Source organism: Trachymyrmex cornetzi, unplaced genomic scaffold (assembly GCF_001594075.2).
Source record: "Trachymyrmex cornetzi isolate Tcor2-1 unplaced genomic scaffold, Tcor1.1 scaffold748, whole genome shotgun sequence".
Lineage (NCBI taxonomy): Eukaryota > Metazoa > Arthropoda > Insecta > Hymenoptera > Formicidae > Trachymyrmex > Trachymyrmex cornetzi.
The window spans coordinates 1,119,850-1,140,020 of record NW_017300079.1 but is presented as its reverse complement, the minus strand read 5'-3'; the positions used below and the strand labels follow the sequence as shown (position 1 = coordinate 1,140,020).

The following is a 20,171-nucleotide window of genomic DNA, read 5'->3' as shown; positions in this document are numbered from 1 at the left end:
ACCCTTTCATCGCAGCAACAACTACTTCGTACTAGTGACTTCGGTAAAATGTCAACCTCGATCTTCCCCCGCTCGTCGGTGTAATGTCCTTTCAACCCCTTTTAAAACCCCTAAGAAGTAACAGTTACCGGGTAAGAGGCGGCTTTCTTCTGCTGCCTCATCGGCCTCTATACTTTCGCGGGAAAGAGGACCGTACGTGACAAGCATGTAAAGAAAAAACAACTCGTTTCGAAGTCTTTTGCCACCAATCGAACTTGAGACATTCACAGAATATATAATTTTAATATATAAATTTCAATACAGCAGCAAAAATGTGAACCATTCCATTCAATAAATTGGACTAAAGTAAATTAAACATATCTACTGTTGTTCTGATATTTTTAAGTATCACGTTTATCTGTTACTCTTTAGAATTATTAATTAGGTGAGAAAATGAACATAACAATCTAATATATGTGAATAACAATTTAATTAAAGATTACATTATGTCCTTAAAGCGTCTCGAAAAGTGGACTAATAGGTAACGCGCGATGTCAACAGATAACAATATCTATAAATCGTTCCGGAAACGATAAACAAATCAGATTTGATGTCGATTCAATATTATACCAGACGCTTCCACTCAAACCGTGAATTTCCTGCACGCCATTCTCTCGGTTATTGATTACCTGTCGCAGGAATCAAACGAGGGATCGACTGGACTTGTAGTTTGAAAGAAAGATCATTGTAGCACATGCGTCCTATAGGGACGCTTTTTATTGAACCCATTATAAAGGTTTCCTAAAAGTTTTCAGTGCCGCGCCTCTTGCCTCATCCGAAAAACACATTGTATGTCGAGCTATTCTAACGTAACCGCAAATAATAACAGATTTAAGATTAGCAACAGTATACAGACGAATATTGAAAAATTTGATTTATTAGGTATTCAAGTAACATTTAACGTTAGAATAAAAATCTGATGCTATACGAACATTTTAAGTTTCTGAACATTAGTATAAGATTACTTTACGTATTTTTATTAATATAAAATAATTTTTACTCTACATACCAGTCTTCCTTTAATAATAATATGGAATTTAAACTCATCACTTTTGAATAACTATAAAACAAAAATTAAAATAATCATATAGCTGGATTCTTCAGATTAATACGATCGTATTTTTCAAAGCATCTTACATTACCATTCCACCTAACATCTTGAACGGCAATTTGCAAAGTTAAAAGCAACTCGGTGCGACTATATTTCGCAATCACGGCGCGTGAGTTGTAAAAAAATGCAATCCGCACGCGTCCTTGTTCCTCACGGCAGCACCCCCCGTTCGCGTCCGGTCGTTTGCGATTCAATACGACACAAAAGTCGGCCCTGAGAGAGTCGCCGAAACGAAAAAGACAAAACGACCTCGGCACGTAGCGCACCCCCTCCTTTCTTAACCCAGGAGGGAGCCGCAACACGGTAAATCGAGAAGCCGCGCCTGTAGAAGTTAGCCGTCCCGGGCGCGGACGAGCGGAGAGGACTCATGATTCAGTTAGGAGTTTGAGGTTTGAGGTCTGGCCGTCATTATGTCGCCTGCCGCCGTAGCTGGCGGCCCTTGTTCAACCAAGTGAAGGTGAGAGAAAGAGAGAACGAGAGAGAAGCGCGCGATGGTGCAACAGCAAAGAGGAGAAGGTGGAAGGAGCCTTCCAGGATGAGGAGAAGGCGGTTGGTGGTGATGGCGGTGGTGGCGGACCCGGGAGGGCAGATGGAGAAGGTGGAGAACGCGTATAGAAGAGAGAAATAGGAGGAGGAGGAGGAGGAGGAGGAGGTAGAGAAGGGCAAAAGCGAGGAAGAAGGAGGACAAAAACGAGGCATTAGCGCTGCCCGTGCTACCGTGTGTTCCACGGTCCGCCCGACCGCCCGCTGATGCCCATTTCTACTTACCAAATTAGCATTATTACTCCACGAACGGACTGCAAAAATTGCAATCAATGTATATATCGCGTCCATTCGCGTACACGGGGGCACGTATATGCATGTATACATATAATCCAAAAAAGAAGGTGCCAACCCCCGGCCGATCCGCGTCGGCGCGGCGCGGCGCGGCGTGGCGCACCCGCCGCGCGCGGACCAGTGTTAACGACCCTGATTTCTGCGCTTCGTCCAAGACGTACGAGTTCTTGCGCCCCGCACGCTACGCTTACTTTATGCGCGACGCGACTCCTCCGTTCCTCTTTCTCGTGCTCTTTGCTGTACGAACCACTGGGAAATTCGTAACGAGTATCGAGATTATCGTTGACCTTGCGAAATCATTTCCTCTGCCCCGTTCGAGCCACCCGACCTGACTTTTTACGACTCTTCCCGACATTTATGTTTAGCCGCATCTGCATTCGAATTAATCTGAACAAGGCGACGTATTCTGTTTCTGCAATCGATTTTACTGTACCTAAGCAGAACAGATCATACTTTAAAAATAAGGGTGTGGATTTAATACCATGGATTTTAAAATTTACATCATGTTGATGTTTATATCAACCTCAATCACATAGTGAGAATTATATAAACACCGTATTAAACTATATATTTTTTAGAGTGCATAATAATGTTAAAATAATATTAAAATAAATCGTGACTGATTGAAGAGTAACTTTGAATAATCATTTTCAAGTCATTTTGTTCTTCTTAGATATTTGCGGATGTCCCCTTTTTTAATTTACTAGTCTAAATATATAGTAACTTTCGTTGTATCTAAAGTCGATTTGATCATGTCGGAGTAATGATGGCGTTAATGACTGTATAAATTTAATGCACCATGACGACGTTCAATGACTAGCCTTAACTCGATATGGTCAGTTATTATGATAATTTATTCACCACAGATTCAAGTTTTCACGCACACGTATAACACACCTGCAAGAAGGATAGGTGGAATATTTTCATGTCTTGACATACATTGCCCCTTTACACCTTCGATGAAATCGGTTTTCATTCCCCCAGGATTTTAATAATTTTGAAACCGCAAATCAACAGTATTCTCTCCACGTATGCAATAATGATAATCTTAACCGTTGGCTATAACTGTACCTGTATATTAAAGCAAATGTTCCACATTTTCTTAAACTAATACACTTAGTCCCCTCATAGGAATTAGTACTAATTATTAAAAGCGTACAGTAGAATGTAAATAAACTGATTTCGCATTATCCGATTCCTCGGTTATCCGACTTCGCTATCGAGCGCTCTTTCTCTCTCTCTCTCTCTTCACACCCTCAATTAAAATTTATATCTATTTATATCTATGTACTATAATATCACTCATTTGCTGCAATGTATAACGATGACTCAAAAAACATTATAAACTCTAGAAAATAAGTTTGAACGTTTTTAATTATTAAAATTTTGTATTTAGTATCACAATTTTGAAATGCCTATAATTTTAGAGTAATATAATTGATGTAGAAAAATATAAGTGTTCTTTTAAAGTATGTTCTTTCACATTTTCTTTATATTCTCGTTCTTCTTCTAACAATTCCAAATTACAATTTTTTATTATTACCTACCTATGTTACAAATCGTTAAATGTATAGATATGATCCATTTCAAATGTAAAATGTAAATGGTTTTCTATAAACCATTGAATATGGAAAATACAAAATGCCATTTCCATTTTAAAAATATACGTATTTAAAATGAAACTATTTCAAATATATAAACAAACATTAATTAAAAAAGTATCCGGACGATTGAGAGCAATAATAGCGCAGTAGTTGTGCGTTTGATCTTAACAATAGTATATTTTTATTCTTACATTATAAATCTATTGGTTTATAATGTAAGAATGGAAATATACTATTGTTAAGATCAAACGCACCAACTACTGCGCCATTATTGCTCTCAATCGCCCGGATATTTCTAATTAATGTTTGTTTATTATCTAGAGAGCTTAATTTAGATTATTATTTTGTATTTCAAATATTATTCAGCCTAGTCGCAAACGATGCGTTAGTATAAGAAACCTACGTACGAATTATGGCAGTGTCATTTACAGGGCGTAGAGCGCATGTCCCATCGCGTGGAGGAGCGAATCTGCTCGAACTACCTGTGGCGGACTCGTTAATGTCTCCCTGCGACTTTACACCATCGCGACACGCATGTACACGTGTCCCGCGGCGTAATTAACGCACCTTCTCCTGGGAACGATCCGGGTGTTACGAAAAGGGAAAAAAAGGTCGTAGCGAGGTGGCGTGTAGCGACATCGAACGTGGTGGTGACTCGCTCGGCTTTGAAGTTTTGGACACAGCCGAGGATATGTACATTCGTGTCGCTGTAGCACACACACGTGCGTATACGCACACTCGCGTACGTATATATATGCGCGTACAACCGCGGCACACGGAGCGAGGGACTCGGCTTTGAGAGCCTCCGGGCATGTAAGACGTATAAGCTACCCGTCTTACGCATCCCGCCGCACACGAGGCATACATCACTCCACACGCGTCGTGAACTCCACATGCGTCTCCGCCGCCGCCAAGCCACCGAAGTCGCTCTCTCCATCGCGCTCGCGTGCACACGTGCGTCGTGTAATTATTATTACGAGGAATAAAAAGAACGAGCCATGGTGCGACACGCGGTGAGAGAAACAGCAGGGATCGATGCGAGTGATCCCTGCTGTATCTCTTTTCGGTGGCCGGTATACCACTTTCCCTGTAATCATTTCCAGCGGACTGGTCGAACTCGATCGTCATTCAAAGAAAAGGGCGCAAGGTGCACTCGCGAAATGGAAAACAAAGAAGTCTTTTCGAAATAATATTTTTCGAGGCACGCTTTTTCTGGTAGAAATGTATGTAGTTTTTCTAGACATCTATCCAGTTACTATCTAATATTACTGTATTCTCACTAGTTGTGCCAATACTGATTAGGAAATAGACAAGAACTTGATAAGAGTTTTATTCTGTTCATTTCAGCAGGTGGCTTACTTATTAATCAATTTAATATCCATTATTTGTTGTGTTTCTATTTAGTAAATGGATTCAGATTTTATGCAACTTTTGTATGCAGTAAATGCAAACCAAACGTTACATCCTGATCCTAAGTAGTTTTTCCTCTCAGTTATTAGACAGAAGTTGGTTTAACTATTTAGTAACTGCTCAAAAAATGCATGAAATTTCTATCAGGGTTTATACGAGTACAACGGGTACGAGTTAATTGATTCCGAGAGACAGCTGTATTGGCGAGAACGAAAAACGCTGACAACATTATACCGTTTGTAACAATTTTTACAACGCAAAGAATGTGAAAGAATTAACTCATTAGTCCCATTATTACTTACGTATTTCTGACATTACAACATTATATCTTAATTTTCAACATACTCTTTGATGATTTATAATTAAGTGAAAGTTGATAATATTCTATATATTCTCTCTATAAATATATACGGAAAGAACAATTTTGAATTATATAAACATTTAGCTAGATTTCAAAATAATTTTGATGGATCATCAAAATAATTATGTAGAACGCTTAAATGTTGATGACAATGCAAAAAGTTTTAATCTTCCATCAAGCAATTATTTTGATAGTTCAAACAAAATTATTTTCAAATTTGCATCTAGCTAAATTTTTAGCTTCATCAACAAAACCGTATACATTTCGATGTATATAAAAATAAAAACATTTTTTTAATTATAAATCAATTTACGCTAAATATAATGTGTATAAATATCGTCCGTCTTTTTTCTGGGATTCACATATTTAGGTTTAAAAGCAGGGATGTTCTGGGCATCTTAGAAAAGTAACGAAGGGTTAGATAAAAGTTCATTAAATATTGCTACAAGAGAAGAACCGTGAGAAAAAAAAAGATTCAACAACTATGTTTCAAGACGAAGAACCGTATAAGCATATATTCGCTCTCCAGCGATTCCATTATCACGAATTAACATAGCCGAACATTAAAGACCACCTTATACAAGACAAATCGTCACGTCTCCATCATGAAATGCAATTTCGATGCCCTTGATGGAGGCAATCTCCAAAGAAACATCTTTGACCGGAATATGCGTCGCACTAAACGTCGAATTACTCTGCTTTCGTTATCTTTGCATAATTAAATTATTTCCCAAGAGAGGCCCGCCTAGAATATTTAACTCGTTTCACCGCTTTCGAAGTATCGCCCCGGCATCAACTCGCCACGCACTTATGACATACACGCGCGAGACGCGAATCTCAACCGCGTAATTACCGGCGAGATTGTACAGCGAGCGTCGTACACACGCGCCCTCCTTAATAACGGCTTGCACCTTTGCGTCGAGATTAATTAGCGCTTTCCACACGCGTATGTACCGTTAATTATGCCTGCGGTTGAAAAAAAAAAGAAGAAAATGTGTCCTCATTACCTTAAACACCGGTTTTCGGTAAAATCTGGATTTGTCCAGGTAATGCCAGTTTCAATCAATCAATGTAGATTAACTTTAATCTAGATCCAACTGTTCTTCATCATTTCCTAATCTGGATCCAACTGCTCTTCATCATTTTTTACACCTGGAAGAAGATGAACCGTAATTAGAGTTTTTACATTGATAGAAACGCACATAAATAGAGCAAGACGTATTTTATTTTTGCGCCAACCGCTTCTTAAATTTCTGCTTTTCCTCCCACCCGTCCTTATTCTCCTCCCCCGCTATTTTTCTGCTCACCGGCGCTTGCAGAACGATAAATTTTCAACGCTGAAGAAAGACCTCAGATGCCTGAAGGGCACGTTTTGCGCCGCTTTGTCCTTTCGACTCCTCTTTGCCTCCCTCGTCTTATACCTTCCCCTGACTCCTCAGCCCCATTCTTTCTTCTCTCTCTCTCCCCCCTCCCCCGCCCCTCTCTCTCTTTGTCATTTTCTTTCTCTCTTTCTTTCTTGACGTACCTGTTGTCCTTCCTCGCCTGATCTTTACATCTTTCTTTCTCACTCTCACCAGCATCCGTCGCTCTCACCGCTACGCTTCTCCCTCCGCTTCTCTGCAAATTTACAATGCCCTCGCTTGTAATAAGCGGTTGCGCGCTTCGTTCACGATTATGAGCTCACTTCAGGTACCGAGGGGACTTATCGAGTTAAGGCCCTTCCGTAGCGCCAGGATTACGTAGGTAGGAATGTTCGCGATGTCTCAAAATAGAACAACTACGCAAGATAGAGAGGCTGCGCATTTTGACTTGCTAATGCGATTTGTATTTTACGTGCTCAAGGAATCCCGTACCCACGTCAAGCAGCACTCAGTGTTCACGATTGAAAATAAGATTCATTGCCCGTTTCGAAGTTATTCCAACGCCTTTACGCGATTAATCTTTTAATGCTCGAATTCTCGATTCGTCTTATTATACACGTGAGGAAATGGCGCCAATCCGGCAAATAAAATATTAGGAGATGCAGGAATGCATCACAAGGCCGTGTGTGCCGCACGTTGTTTAGACGCTGAACGTCGGGCATAGCCCAAACAAATTCACGACGAGGTAAGGAATGACGCAATTTTACTTAGGTTTGAAAGGTTGCCTTGTGTCTGTGAATATAAATTTGTTAATTGCATATATGCAAGGTGTGTATTTTCTTACATTTATCAAAATTGATTTAACATGTTACCCTGATAGAAATTTCATGCATTTTTTAAGCGGTTACAAAACAGTTATACCAACTTCTGTCTAGTAACTGAGAAGGAAAACTTAGGATCTCAATCAGAATATAACGCTTTGCTTGTTATTGCATACAAAAGTTGCATAAAATCTGAATCCAGTTATTAAATAGAAACACGACAAATAATGGATATTAAATTGATTAATAAGCAAGACACCTGCTCATGAAATAGATAGAATAAAACTCTATCAAGTTCTTGTCCATTTCCTACTCAGTATTATTGATACAACTAATGAGAATACAGTAATATTAGATAGTAACTGAATAGGTGTCTAGAAAAACTGCATATAAATTCATTTCTATCAGGATATCTAAAAGTGCATACATAGTAAAAAAATTTCGTACTTGTGTTATAATCAGTTCTTGTTAAAATGTTTTGTTAAATTTTTAATATAGAATAAAGTGTACGTTTTGTATGTCTGATTGAATACACCATGTGATCTCAATCTTTTATGCAATTTGAAAATTTCTGTTAGTCTATCCCGATTTGCCCAATTATTTATCTGACAACGAATGTTAATTTAATATAACATAATTATGTTATTTGAGCATTTTGTGTTAAATAGATGTTTAACATTTATCAGTATTGCAATAACATAATTTGATACGAGTAAAAGAACAAATAACATAAAAATAATATATAAGTTTTAAAATGTAAACTATAAGATAAATGAATAAAAGGATGAATGTATATTTTAACATAATATAAATGTTAATTTTAAAAGAAATATGCTTCCACAATTCGTTTTCAAATTATGTTAAAATATTACATTTTGTCATTTTTACACAATATTTGTTACTTTCTAATATGTTCCTTTTGTGTTAAATTAATACCAAAATTTGGATAGATCGTCAATTTTTTAGCTGTGCATGATATTACATATATAAAATATTTAGAAATTATTTAGTATACACAAACACAAATTATTAGACACGAATTATTTAATAATTATTCCAACAAAAGCTGAAGGAAAAAAGAAAAATTATGTAGATCCGCATGGGATAAATCATTCTAATAGCATGGTATGAAGTCAAGATAAAAGAAACGATACTTCGCGTAATATAGAAGACTGGCTTACAAAATAACGGACGCCTTTCCGACGTATCATCGTCAAATTTAAGAAAGCCATTACGCACCCCGCGTCTCGCCGATCTTTCTTTCCTTGACGCGCGTTGTACAGCGGGGAATGTACAGGAGCGCGGGTGCCAGGGTGTCAGCAGCGGTGAAAAATTCGCCAATTAAAAAAATCTCATTTCTCCGTGGTAACGAGGGGTGGCGTGCAATTAACGTCAGACGCGAAAATGATTTATGGCAGGCGAGGGGAGGGAGAGGATGCATGGCCCGTGGGCGGCGTGGTCGAGCTTATCATAAATTAATGAATTATCAGAGCGCGCGCGCGCAAGAGAGAGAACGCGATGCGTCAATGTGGCATCTAAAATATTCATCGGGCGCGCACTGGTGCACCCAGACCTCTCCCTCCGCCATATTTATCCCGCCTAAAAGTTTCATACTCCCCTTGGTGGCTTTCTCCGAGGGAGAGACGTTGGCCGATAAAAGATACGGGGGTATGTAAACCATATGGTACTTTCGAGTACGAACCCTTGAAAATTTTCGTCACTTTACGTACTTTCGATACGAACAGTATCGGCGACACGGTTACAAGAAAGACTCGTCGATGAGAAAGATTTGACTTGATAAATTATTCCTCTTTTTTTGTCTCGCGTTTGGCGAAAAGTCGATCATTTGATCGCAATGATACGGGAATAAGCTCTGTATCCAGTGTTACAATGCCCGGCTCTCGTTGATACATTCAGAAACATACATACCTCTCGTAAATTAATCGCTATTGGACATTGCGTGGCCGAACGAGCGAGAACCCGTCCGTTGCGAGTTGCGATTCGAATCGATGACGTCGAACACGTCCACATCAGACGAGACAGACGAGCATCGGTTACGTTTCGGTCGGTAATTAACCGGCGCGGCGGACGCCGGGGGATGAATTTGAGCCGCGGGCCGCTTCGCGTCGGACGGCGCCACCGTCGACAATATGGCCACGTGCTGAACGGTACGGTGTTTACGCGACGGCAGGGTATCCGATTAACGGCCGTGGCCGGTGTGGCTCGGCTTCGCATTGGGAGAATGTTGATACGACGGCCACGCGCGCGGTGGTGATTCACGGCGAGAGACGTGACGAGCCGCACGCGATAATGCGTGCCGTAGTGGCCGAGTGACCGACGGACGCGGCATGGCGGGCGCGGACGAGGCCCACGTAATCAGGTGTGCGTACGGCTGTCAGGACACCACCTGCAACGTCACCGCCGGCGACGAGGCCGCGAGTCGAGCCGTGCGGAGCTACCGGCCGCACGGCAGCCTCGCCAGGGTGCTCTACGACAAACGGAAAGCGGACGAGTGGCTGGCGGCGTACGACAAGCGCAAGGTGAGCGGCTGGGCGCGACGTTCGACGATAAGTACGTTGCCCTTTGCGTTTTCCTCACACCTCTCACGATATACTTCATTTCAAAACATTATAATCATTCTTTCTCTTGATTGTGTCCTCAAAACGGTACGACGTCGTGGAGATGTCACGTGAGCGTTAAATCCTGTGGCCATCGTCCTTTCGTCGAGACAAGAAATGAGAGAGAGAGAGAGAGAGATTGCGTCTTCGTTCAACGTTCCGCTCTGTCACAGTCGCACGGCTGTGTTTACTTCTCGTCGCGCGCCACGCGTCGCTTCTCAGGTCACCGCCTGGGGTCACTCGTCACGTCACTGATCTCGGGTCTCGGGATCGTAGACGCCCGTGAGATGAATCATGAAACTTTTTAATACTTGCGTCGTACTACGCATTGGAGGATTGCGAATCGAGGATTAGAATTCAGCCGATTAGAACGGAAACGATTAACATTGTCTGATTGATCGAATTCTAATCTTTAATTCACTATTTTCAACCTCCAATACGTAATGTGACATGGGCATAACACTTGATGCAATACCTAAATGTCTTGGATTTGAACTTCAAATTGAAGATAGATTAATGAGAGAGATACATGGAAATGTATAAATAATGCGATAAATTATTTATAAAAATCGCACGATAATAGAAAGTATGCAGGGGAAAAGGAAAAGAATACGAACTAATTTATTAAATATTTTTAGCGTTGTTTTTGCCATTTATTACATTTTGATAGAGGACTCCACTAATTACATTATTCCAACACCATTTTACGATATGAGTTTAAATAGTCATTTCCGATGTATTTCTCCCTGCTAAACATGAATCCGTTGGCTAAATTTTTTTAAATTTGTCGAACAGTGTTATTGTAGTGTATGTTCTAACTAATTCTTAATTAGATCAAAACTTTCATTTGATTTGAGATAAAGTAGGTAGTAAATAAAGGCAAAAAATATTTGAATTAGAAATTTTGTAAGAAATCATACATTAATTTCAAATTATAAGTAATTTTTTAGGATTATTAACATTACGATAATTAAGTTGCACATTTTTTTTTTTTTTACAAAGATATGCAGTTACGTGTACCGTACTTTTTTATTCTTCGTAATCACGTGACAGCGTAAAATTTAACGCGCAATTATACCGGTGCTTCGTCTTGCACTCGCATGCCTAGTCTCCTGTCGATTACCCCTAATTTATGCGGCCGTAAATTAATTACGATTTCCCAGAAACCTCCCACCGTCAATTTTACGACTGCCCGCGGGCATCCCGGGCGCTAACAAAGATTTTTTTTCCAAGAAACGAGGTTCTGAAATCTCCGCAAGAGTTCTGGACTTCTGGCTTCTCTCGCGCGGGCCACCGGGGGTAATTGGGCGGCCGGGGGAGGAGGGAGGAAACCCGGCGGTACATAGGGGCACGGCCGCGGGGACGAGGGGGGAAGGGCAGTAATAATTAGTACAATTACCGCACAAGGCCAACCACTGACTACCCCCACTCGGATAACCGCCGAGACGTAGAGCTGCTCAAGAGTCAAGACCGCGCTCGGTAATTACGGGATAATTACGTCCTCGATATTCCTGAAACATCCTCGGGGCCACTTCGGGCATCGTCCACGACGTATCGGGTGCTCTCTCTCTCGCTCTCTGTCTCTCTCTCTCTTTAGCCGCGCTTTCCTATCCTATTTATAATTGCGACGACGGGAGAAGTCCACGCCAATTTACTCGCAGCGGTCACGATCGCGACGGCCCCCATGACGATCGAAGCGAAAAATACTCGAGCTTCGAATCATCGATCTGAGATATCCCTCTGATCGAAGCCACAAAAACAGGAAACAGCTCGTCGACTTTTTTTAAACTTTTACTGGAAATCATACAAACGCCACATCTTGAAATAAAACGTTACACAAATAAATAAATTAAATAATATTTGTTGCTACTCAACACTGCTAAGATACAAAAGAAATAATATTATATTATATTAAATATATTTCCAATTATTTTACTTTTGATTTTTTGTTAAACATGAATAATTAATAAGAAAGATATTTTTACCTGTTCTTATTTTTGTGGTAATACACTATAGCAATTATAAAAACTATAGACATATCTATAAATTAGCAAAGTAAATGCGTTCTGTTGTTATCATCATTTCTAGAAAATTAAGTAGATAATAAATCATTATTTATTGCCCATTGAATTAATGACCTTGCCTGTATATCTCATAAAATTTTAATATGGAATACTACACTTGCGCGCGCGCGCACACACAATTGATCTTTTATTTATCTATTCTTTGCAGCCATTATCTGTGGAGAGATCCAATTGATTCAATTGCTCTAACACTTATCATTTGTTTGATATAAGATTCGTATTACGCCATATTTTATCATCGCAAATGAAATTATACTGGATATCTGCAAAGGCTGATGCCAAACTTATACAATGTATCAATAAAGTCGAGTAAATGAAAAAAGTTTATAAACTTATGTATGAAAATGTTTTATTAAAAAAGTTATAAATTTTGACAGATTTATAACCACAATTATTTTTTATAATTCGTTATACGGAATTGTTAATTGATTCAGAAGAGTTAATACATCATTTGATCTGTATATGAATTTTATCAGTTACAGTAGCTACAATAAATATTCGAAAATACTTCTTTCTGCAAGAATCCAGGCGTCTATTCGTCAAACCAATAACTTTCAAACTCTTTCGAATATTCCTACGCTATAATATTGGAAATAGTAGTAAATACATTTTGAATACATTTTCAAAGCTAATCTTCTTTATCTTTCGTAAATGAACTGTTTTACGTGATAAATATAAATCAGGAGACGTTAAAATTGGTGATTTAGGAGACCAAATGGGTGTGAAATTGGCACCCCATTTTGAAAAAATCGATATTTTATACACAATTCCATTTGCACCCACAATAGTTCTACAGTTCCTGCTAAGTTTTAACAATAGTTCTGTTGATTTAGCTAAAAAAAAAAATTGTTAGTTCTACAGTTCCTGCTAAGTTTTAACAATAGTTCCGCTGATTTAGCTAAAAAAAAAAAAATTGTAAATGGGTTGCCAACTTCGCGTGGCACCCCAAGTATCGCAAAAATTAATTTTTATCACGAAATTCTAAAGTTCTCGAAGAGTTCTACAGTTCCTGATAGGTTTCAGCGACAGTTCTGGCCTCTAAGTATTTTTTTTTTAAACAATTTTTTTAAGTGTTAGCCAGCACCCCACCGCAAGAGTAAAATACCGCGTAACGGTCAGTTCTCGCCGACTTTTTGCTATTTTACTACAGTTCTACAATAGTTCTAACGCTTTCTGTAGGTTTTGCACAGAGTTCTGGCCTCTACGTATTTTTAAACAATTTTTTAATGTCAGAGCCAGCACCGCACCACAAGAGTAAAGCACCACGTAACAGCCAGTTCCCGCGGACTTTTTGCTATTTTCCTACAGTTCTACAATAGTTCTAACGCTTTCTGTAGGTTTTGCACAGAGTTCTGACCTCTACGTATTTTTTGAAAAATTGTTTAAAAATATGTTGATTGAAAAACTCATGTATCATTCTTTTTAAATTAATATTAACAGTTTAATATTTCTATACGAAATTTAATTATTTTTGCAGATAAATATATATTAGAGATAAAATAATATCAAATTATAATACTTTCCATAATTTAAAATAATTTCATATAAATAAACATTTAATCTCAATATTTAATTAAATGTTACACTTTTATTTCAATTCGATTCACATATAATAATGTTGTAAAGACGGAACTGGCAGATTTCATACCGGTCATGAAACGTTCATTATTACAATTACATACATATGTACCTACACAGTGTATATTCTAAATGATAAATTGCCATGTGAAACCAGGCATTGAGTTCTTGATTAATTCTGCATAAATACCATGAGGATGAGCAAGAGATAACGTTATCTTAATATATCGTTATCGATGTGTGGAAGAAATCACATACATACGTTTTGACAATATTTTTCCTTAAGCATATAACAAGCTAATAGCACTTACTTAACTTAAGATTAGAGTGATATCATCTTTTCTACGTCTGAACAGTATTTATATCGTCGCATGTAATTTTTCTTTTTTTGTTAATAAATTAAACTTTCTTAATATTTATTACGTTAAATTACATGCTTTGCGATATTTTCAATATTCCGAAAAAGCTTTTTCTTTACCTTCTAAGCACACAAATTTCCAAATTTTTCCAACACCTTTTTTCGGATTCTCGTCAAATCCTTTTGAAAGTTTCGAGAAAGTACAAGGTATTATATAAGAAATCTGCAAAATGGTTAAATATACATCTAATATCAAGATTCATGAAAATACTAATATAATTTTAGTTGTTTACATTCCTCGCTTTAACTGGCTCGTGTCTGTCTCTGCGTTGTCCTTTTTTTCTTAACTCGACCAGCTGAGCAGTGTATATTCGCGTGTATTCTCACACGATTTCGAGAATGTGGTATTCTCGATAAAAATTAAATATATATCGCAATCGCATTTTCAGCCGGAGTAATGGCGATATAACCGCCACATAATAATGTGTAGGATAAAGATTCAAATTTGAGCATCTCACTTTCTTTTTTTTTTTTAATAAAAATCAACAATTCTCTATTTAAAAAAAAGACTACCTTGTTAGACAAATAATTTTCAGCTCGAAGCGCTAATTTAAAAAAAAAAGAGATTAATTTTAATTTCTAACAATAACTCTTAAAAATGTTGTAGATGAATCTCTCTTCAAGAGCTATTCTTAAGTAAATTCTGCCTTTTCTATGAAACTCCGCAATTTCACTCGACAAGAGTGATTCTTGAATTACATATGAAGTTACGATCGAAATTACATTCTCAGATCGAGCTCATCTTCTGCTCGAATCGGACAATCCGGTCGCATCTCGTTCGTCAGAAAGGGCGAGAGAAAGGAGGGTGAGGGTGGAATAAAAGAAAACAACAACGAGCTTTTATCTCCGTATTTGCGAGCATCATCCCTCCCCGGTCCTCGTTTCCCGCCACCTCGCGAGACGCAGAGCGAATCGATCTCGACTCCAACGACTGCGGCGCGTATTCGGGCAGGTGCTCACGGGAGAAGGGAAGAATCCCATTCGGTCGCGTGAAACGAGAAATTTGAATTTCGAGCGGTGGCAGGGGGTGGCAGCGGCAGGGAAAGGAAAGAGGTGGTAGGTTGCCCCGCGAGATTTTTCCCCCACGAAATCGACGCGAGACATCACTTCGCGTCCCCGTTCGCCGCCGCCGCCGCCGCCGTCGTCGCGTCGTTGTCGTCATTGTCATCCGGGAACGTCGCGCTCTAATATCCCCCAGCAGAGTCTAAAAACTTTGCTCGCACAGCCCCGAACGTAGCGGTGTTGATGCGGCGCGGTGAGGCGCGGCGGCTCCGCACCGATGTTTTAAGCTTTTAAAAAGGGCTCACGACAACGTCCGCGCATCTCGGCGGATCAGGGACGAGAGGGGCCGAGGGAGAGAAAGAAAGATAGAACGTTGCACAGGGCGCTGCTTTGAAATATTAAGTGACTGATGGATGAGGCTTTTGAGGGGAGGAAAGAGACGAGGGACCCCGGGAGAAAGACGCGCATAAGACAAGTATATCTCGTCGTTGCTTCTCGTTTGCCCCTCGCCCCTTATCCTACCCTTCTATTCCGTATCCGACCCTTATTCTGCTTCTTCTTTTCTCGCACCCTTCTCGCATCGGAGCGTGCATTCTATTTCTTAAAAATCTTAAGTATGCCATGCGTGATCGTAGTGATCAATATTAGTTTCCGAGTTGTCATAAATGTGAGATGCAATGGTACTCGTGACTGTATAAATGTTTAGCGAAAACGCAAGGGAGAAGAAAGAATAATCAATTGTCACGAGAGAAGAAACAATAATAACGAATACAAGCAACCTTTTTCCGTCTTATCATTTATAACTTTACATGATTTATTGTTTTCTTTACAAAAAAAATTACAAAGATTAATCATCTTTTATACATCTTTAAGATAAAGATAAATGTAATTTTTTTTTAAATTGTGAAATAATTGGCGTTAAATATAATGTGTATAAATAGCATTCATATATTTAGAATTTATAAGGTGAAAGCGGCATTCTGGATATACGAGGAAATGAAGGGTTAAGAACGACTAATTTCACTTTATTCTCCACAACATTTGCCATTTTCATTATTACCGCGTATTCCGTAAGGTACTGTCTTTTGTCAGTCCAATTCAATCAGTCTTTTCGATATGATAATTTTTTATCAGTCGGTCGCCAATATTCCGACGTGAAATTACTAACATCAGTAATCCAAAACACTTGTTATCAATCAAAATCCGCACAACCTCCGCACAAATTTATGACATATGTCACGCTAGACTCGCGTCGATGTTCCAACTGCACGTTAGAAGAAGGCTCGGACGCTTCGCGGAAGTATTCACATGGAACATGAAACGATCTGTTACGATATGATTACAATTTGCGTTACATTTACAGACTCGGATGATACTTACGCCGTAGTGGCCGATGCTATCGATCTCGCTGTAAATACTGACGTTAAAGTGAACCTATCGACGCGCGATCGCGTACGCATCGCATGCATGACCGCCCCTAAACGGTGACGCAAATAACACCTCGACGTCCTCGTCCCGCCTATGATATTCATTACTCGGCTTATTCACGGGAACATAAAGAAAAAAAAAGCTGCTGCGACCAGATGCGCTATCTCGCTGCGGGTTTTAGGGACGTGCAAGATTGTTTGGGGGACCGAGAGCGAATGATACGCTTCGCGCGCTTTTATGACTCGAGTCTTCTCTTTCTCTCGCGGCGCTCCGTCTTCGTCCGGCCGACCGGCCGACCGGTCGACTTGGTCATCGCGAAGGAGGATCTCGACACAGGATCCGCGATAAATCCGGATGGCCGACGGATCTTTGCTTATCGTGCCGCATAATCGCACGTGGCTCACGCAAGACCGCGCCTGCGGACCGGTTACGTCAGGAAACTGATTTCTGCGGACAGACGTGTGGACTCTCCAACGTCGTGGAGATGAATGTAATTAAAAGTTCTTTCGTAATAAAAGTCCACGCAGAGAAACATCCTTCCTTTAATTCTTTTACAGTATTGAATTGACTTTGCGTCGGGACTTGTTAATATTTAACTGAGACGAATGCAAGCTTTTTAGACATTTCGCGCCCCCGTCATGCCTTTTTCATGAAGGAAACTTCGAATTGGCCAAAGAATCTGTTGGAAGGGCAGGTTAAAAGGAATGTACGCAACTTACGGACATCTTTACTTTGCGCCATTTTTTCAATTTAGTCACGTGGGGTCTATTTCGACCACACCATCTTTCACGCATCATACCTGTTAACTTAATTTTATGCCAAATATGAATATTCTATATACATTCGAAAAAATATGAGCATTTCTCTCTGTAAGGATTTTTTTGAGTTCATGTTTTATTATAGGTATAGAATTTACTTGATCAATTTTGGAAATTTTGTACTTTTTCTTAAATATACAAATAATTTCAATCTCTCGCCGCGAGAAATGTCGGAAATTTCTAGAAAATAGAACTTTGACTGACAAATGAGATCGCACGTACGAGAGAAGTGATACCAGTTCCCGGGGTGGAAATGATACCTGGCGAGGTAACGCGGAAGATACTCTTTGTATGTCGCCGAAAGTTCACGCGAACCTGGATTTTAAGGCGCTGACTTCAAAATAGCGAGAAAACAGACTTTGCTCTGGAATAGCGGAGATGAGAGAGATCTCGTTAGCTCAGTTTTCTCGGACTTTTTATTTTGTCCTATTTCTTATTTTTATGGGGGTAATTTTTTATAGTTGCGACCATTCTATCTGAAACGGCAGAACGAAGGAAGGAACGTAAGAGCAGGAAATATACGGATCTATTTATTCGACAGAGAGATAATATTAGCACTTACATATATATGAACTTCTAGATTGGTACTACTAGATTTGTACGCAAATGAAGTAAATGAACGTTAGAAATTATAACTTGGTATTTCAGGCATCTATTATTACATGTTTAATTTTTTTCAACCTTTAAGAAATAAAGCCTAACGGTTGAAGCTGGATCTTTAGAGCTTAAATAATTCCATGTGAATTATATACCACGTTTGTAATCATTTGAACTGCTTGTTGAATTGATTTTTCAGATTTAAGAAAAGCCTCTAGACTATCGAAATTTAGGATGATATTCACACGGAACGCAAGATATCCGGGTTCGACTCTTGGTCAAAGTAATATTTTTCACAATAAATAATAATTTCGTTGTAAGTTGCATCAATATATGCAAAATATTTCACTACCTCCATCAATATTCGTAAGTATAGAAAAATATTTCAATTTTCTTAAAATCAAAATATATTTAAAAAGCGTATTATTTGCCATGACCGCATCTTTATCGTTTTCTCCAAAGGTGTTTCCCGAATACGTATTTACGTCTCTCTTTTTGGCGCAAACGAACTGATATTCTAGGCGCGGTTGGTCTCGTTAGCCGATTGTCGATCTCGATGAAAACTCCTCACGGTTAGTTACACCGTTGCTTTCCCAATCAAGATACTCGCGCTCCCTTCGTGTGATTTTTACGAAAGGGGTACTAGCTTTGCTTCGCACTTTCACCGCTTCTTCAGTTTTCCGCTGACTGCTCTTCATTCGGTGCACTTTGTAGACTTTACCTCAGGCGTTCAATAAAATTTTGCAAATCGGTTTCCTGGCGTAGAAATTTTTTCGTTATTTTTCGTACGTTTATATATGTACCTTTAAGGCTTTAGTATTTAATGAATTATTTTATTCCTTAAAGTTCCCAGCTAGTGGATAAATATTGTGTGCCTTCCAACAAGCGACACAAGTTGCACGGTGTGACACAATGGATCATTACATCCTTGTTGTTTGCCAATGTTAAACAAAGATGACATGATCACTGTGTTGCACTGTGTCACTTGGAAGGCACACATATAGGTATTAATGAGAGCACTGAGAGCGAGTGTGACAGAGTAGACACTGTAGACAGCGCACTGGTCTGCTATGCTAGTGATTCTGGGTTCAATTCCCGGTAAAACCAAAATATTTTAAAATGCACATAATTAGGACATATATTAATAATGTATATAATGAACAAATTAGTCGTCTGCAAACGTTTTGACGTCGAATTTAACTTCTTTTCAGAAATCGGAAGTAAAAAGTACAAATTTTGTATTAAATTTAAATATTGTTTTATTGAAAAAAAAATATTTCTATTTAAATTTATTTTACAAGAATTTTCATTATGTGTTTTCCCGCTTCTCTGACGTTACCCATCTAAATATTTATAATGGATGATTAGCAGAGTCTTAAATACGAAAAAGTGGAGATAAAAGATTTTATCAAAAATATACTAGAAATATATCAGAAATATTAATGGGCTACAAAGAAACGTTTCTTCGAAGCTCAAACTTGGTAAATTATTTTTTGAAAAAAATGCACCTAGCCAACTTACATAAAATCTCAGCAATATTTTCGTAACGCTTTCATGTGTGAGCATCTGACCTTTCGTTCGAACATAAGTCCTAATTCTTGGAGCGATCGAGGGGTTCCCTTTGTAAAGCGCGAAATCTCGTCGCGTGCCCTCGTCACGAGAGAAGAAAGCTTTTGCCAGGAAAAAAAATCGTCTAGAGAACGGGAATTCTCGTTTCTCTCCTACAGCACCGATATAACGCCTGTCGGCCCGCGTCGCCACCCTAGCAGCAATAACATAATGGCGCGGGAAGAGAATGCGTTTGACTCGCGATCCAACACGCCTCAGGAATCTGAGAAGCCCCGTGTAGCTGAGAGGCCAAACATCCCCAGTATTCCGCGCGGAAAACATAAACTGCTCGACGACGTTGTTTATCGTTTACCGTTTACGCGTGCTCACTTTTCTCTCAGACCGGAAGAAGAGACCTCGAGAAAAGAAAAGGAAACTGACTCGCGAACGATTCTGGGGCTATGGCAGTCCAACAGCGTGTTTCCAGAATAGTCAAGAAATATAGACTTAAAAAAAATGCCTAAAGTCTCTTATCT

General features: G+C 39.2%; 1 protein-coding gene across 1 annotated transcript in view; it reads left to right on the top strand.

Annotated features, from left to right (window-relative positions):
• Positions 1-9,701: 9,701 nt before the first annotated feature.
• LOC108768064 (methyltransferase-like protein 9) overlaps positions 9,702-20,171 on the top strand; it is a 41,323-nt gene continuing 30,853 nt past the window's right edge. The window contains exon 1 of the mRNA XM_018518299.1: positions 9,702-10,084. Coding sequence (XP_018373801.1) covers positions 9,893-10,084 — 192 coding nt within the window. The 5' untranslated portion in view covers positions 9,702-9,892. The remainder of the gene's footprint in view (positions 10,085-20,171) is intronic.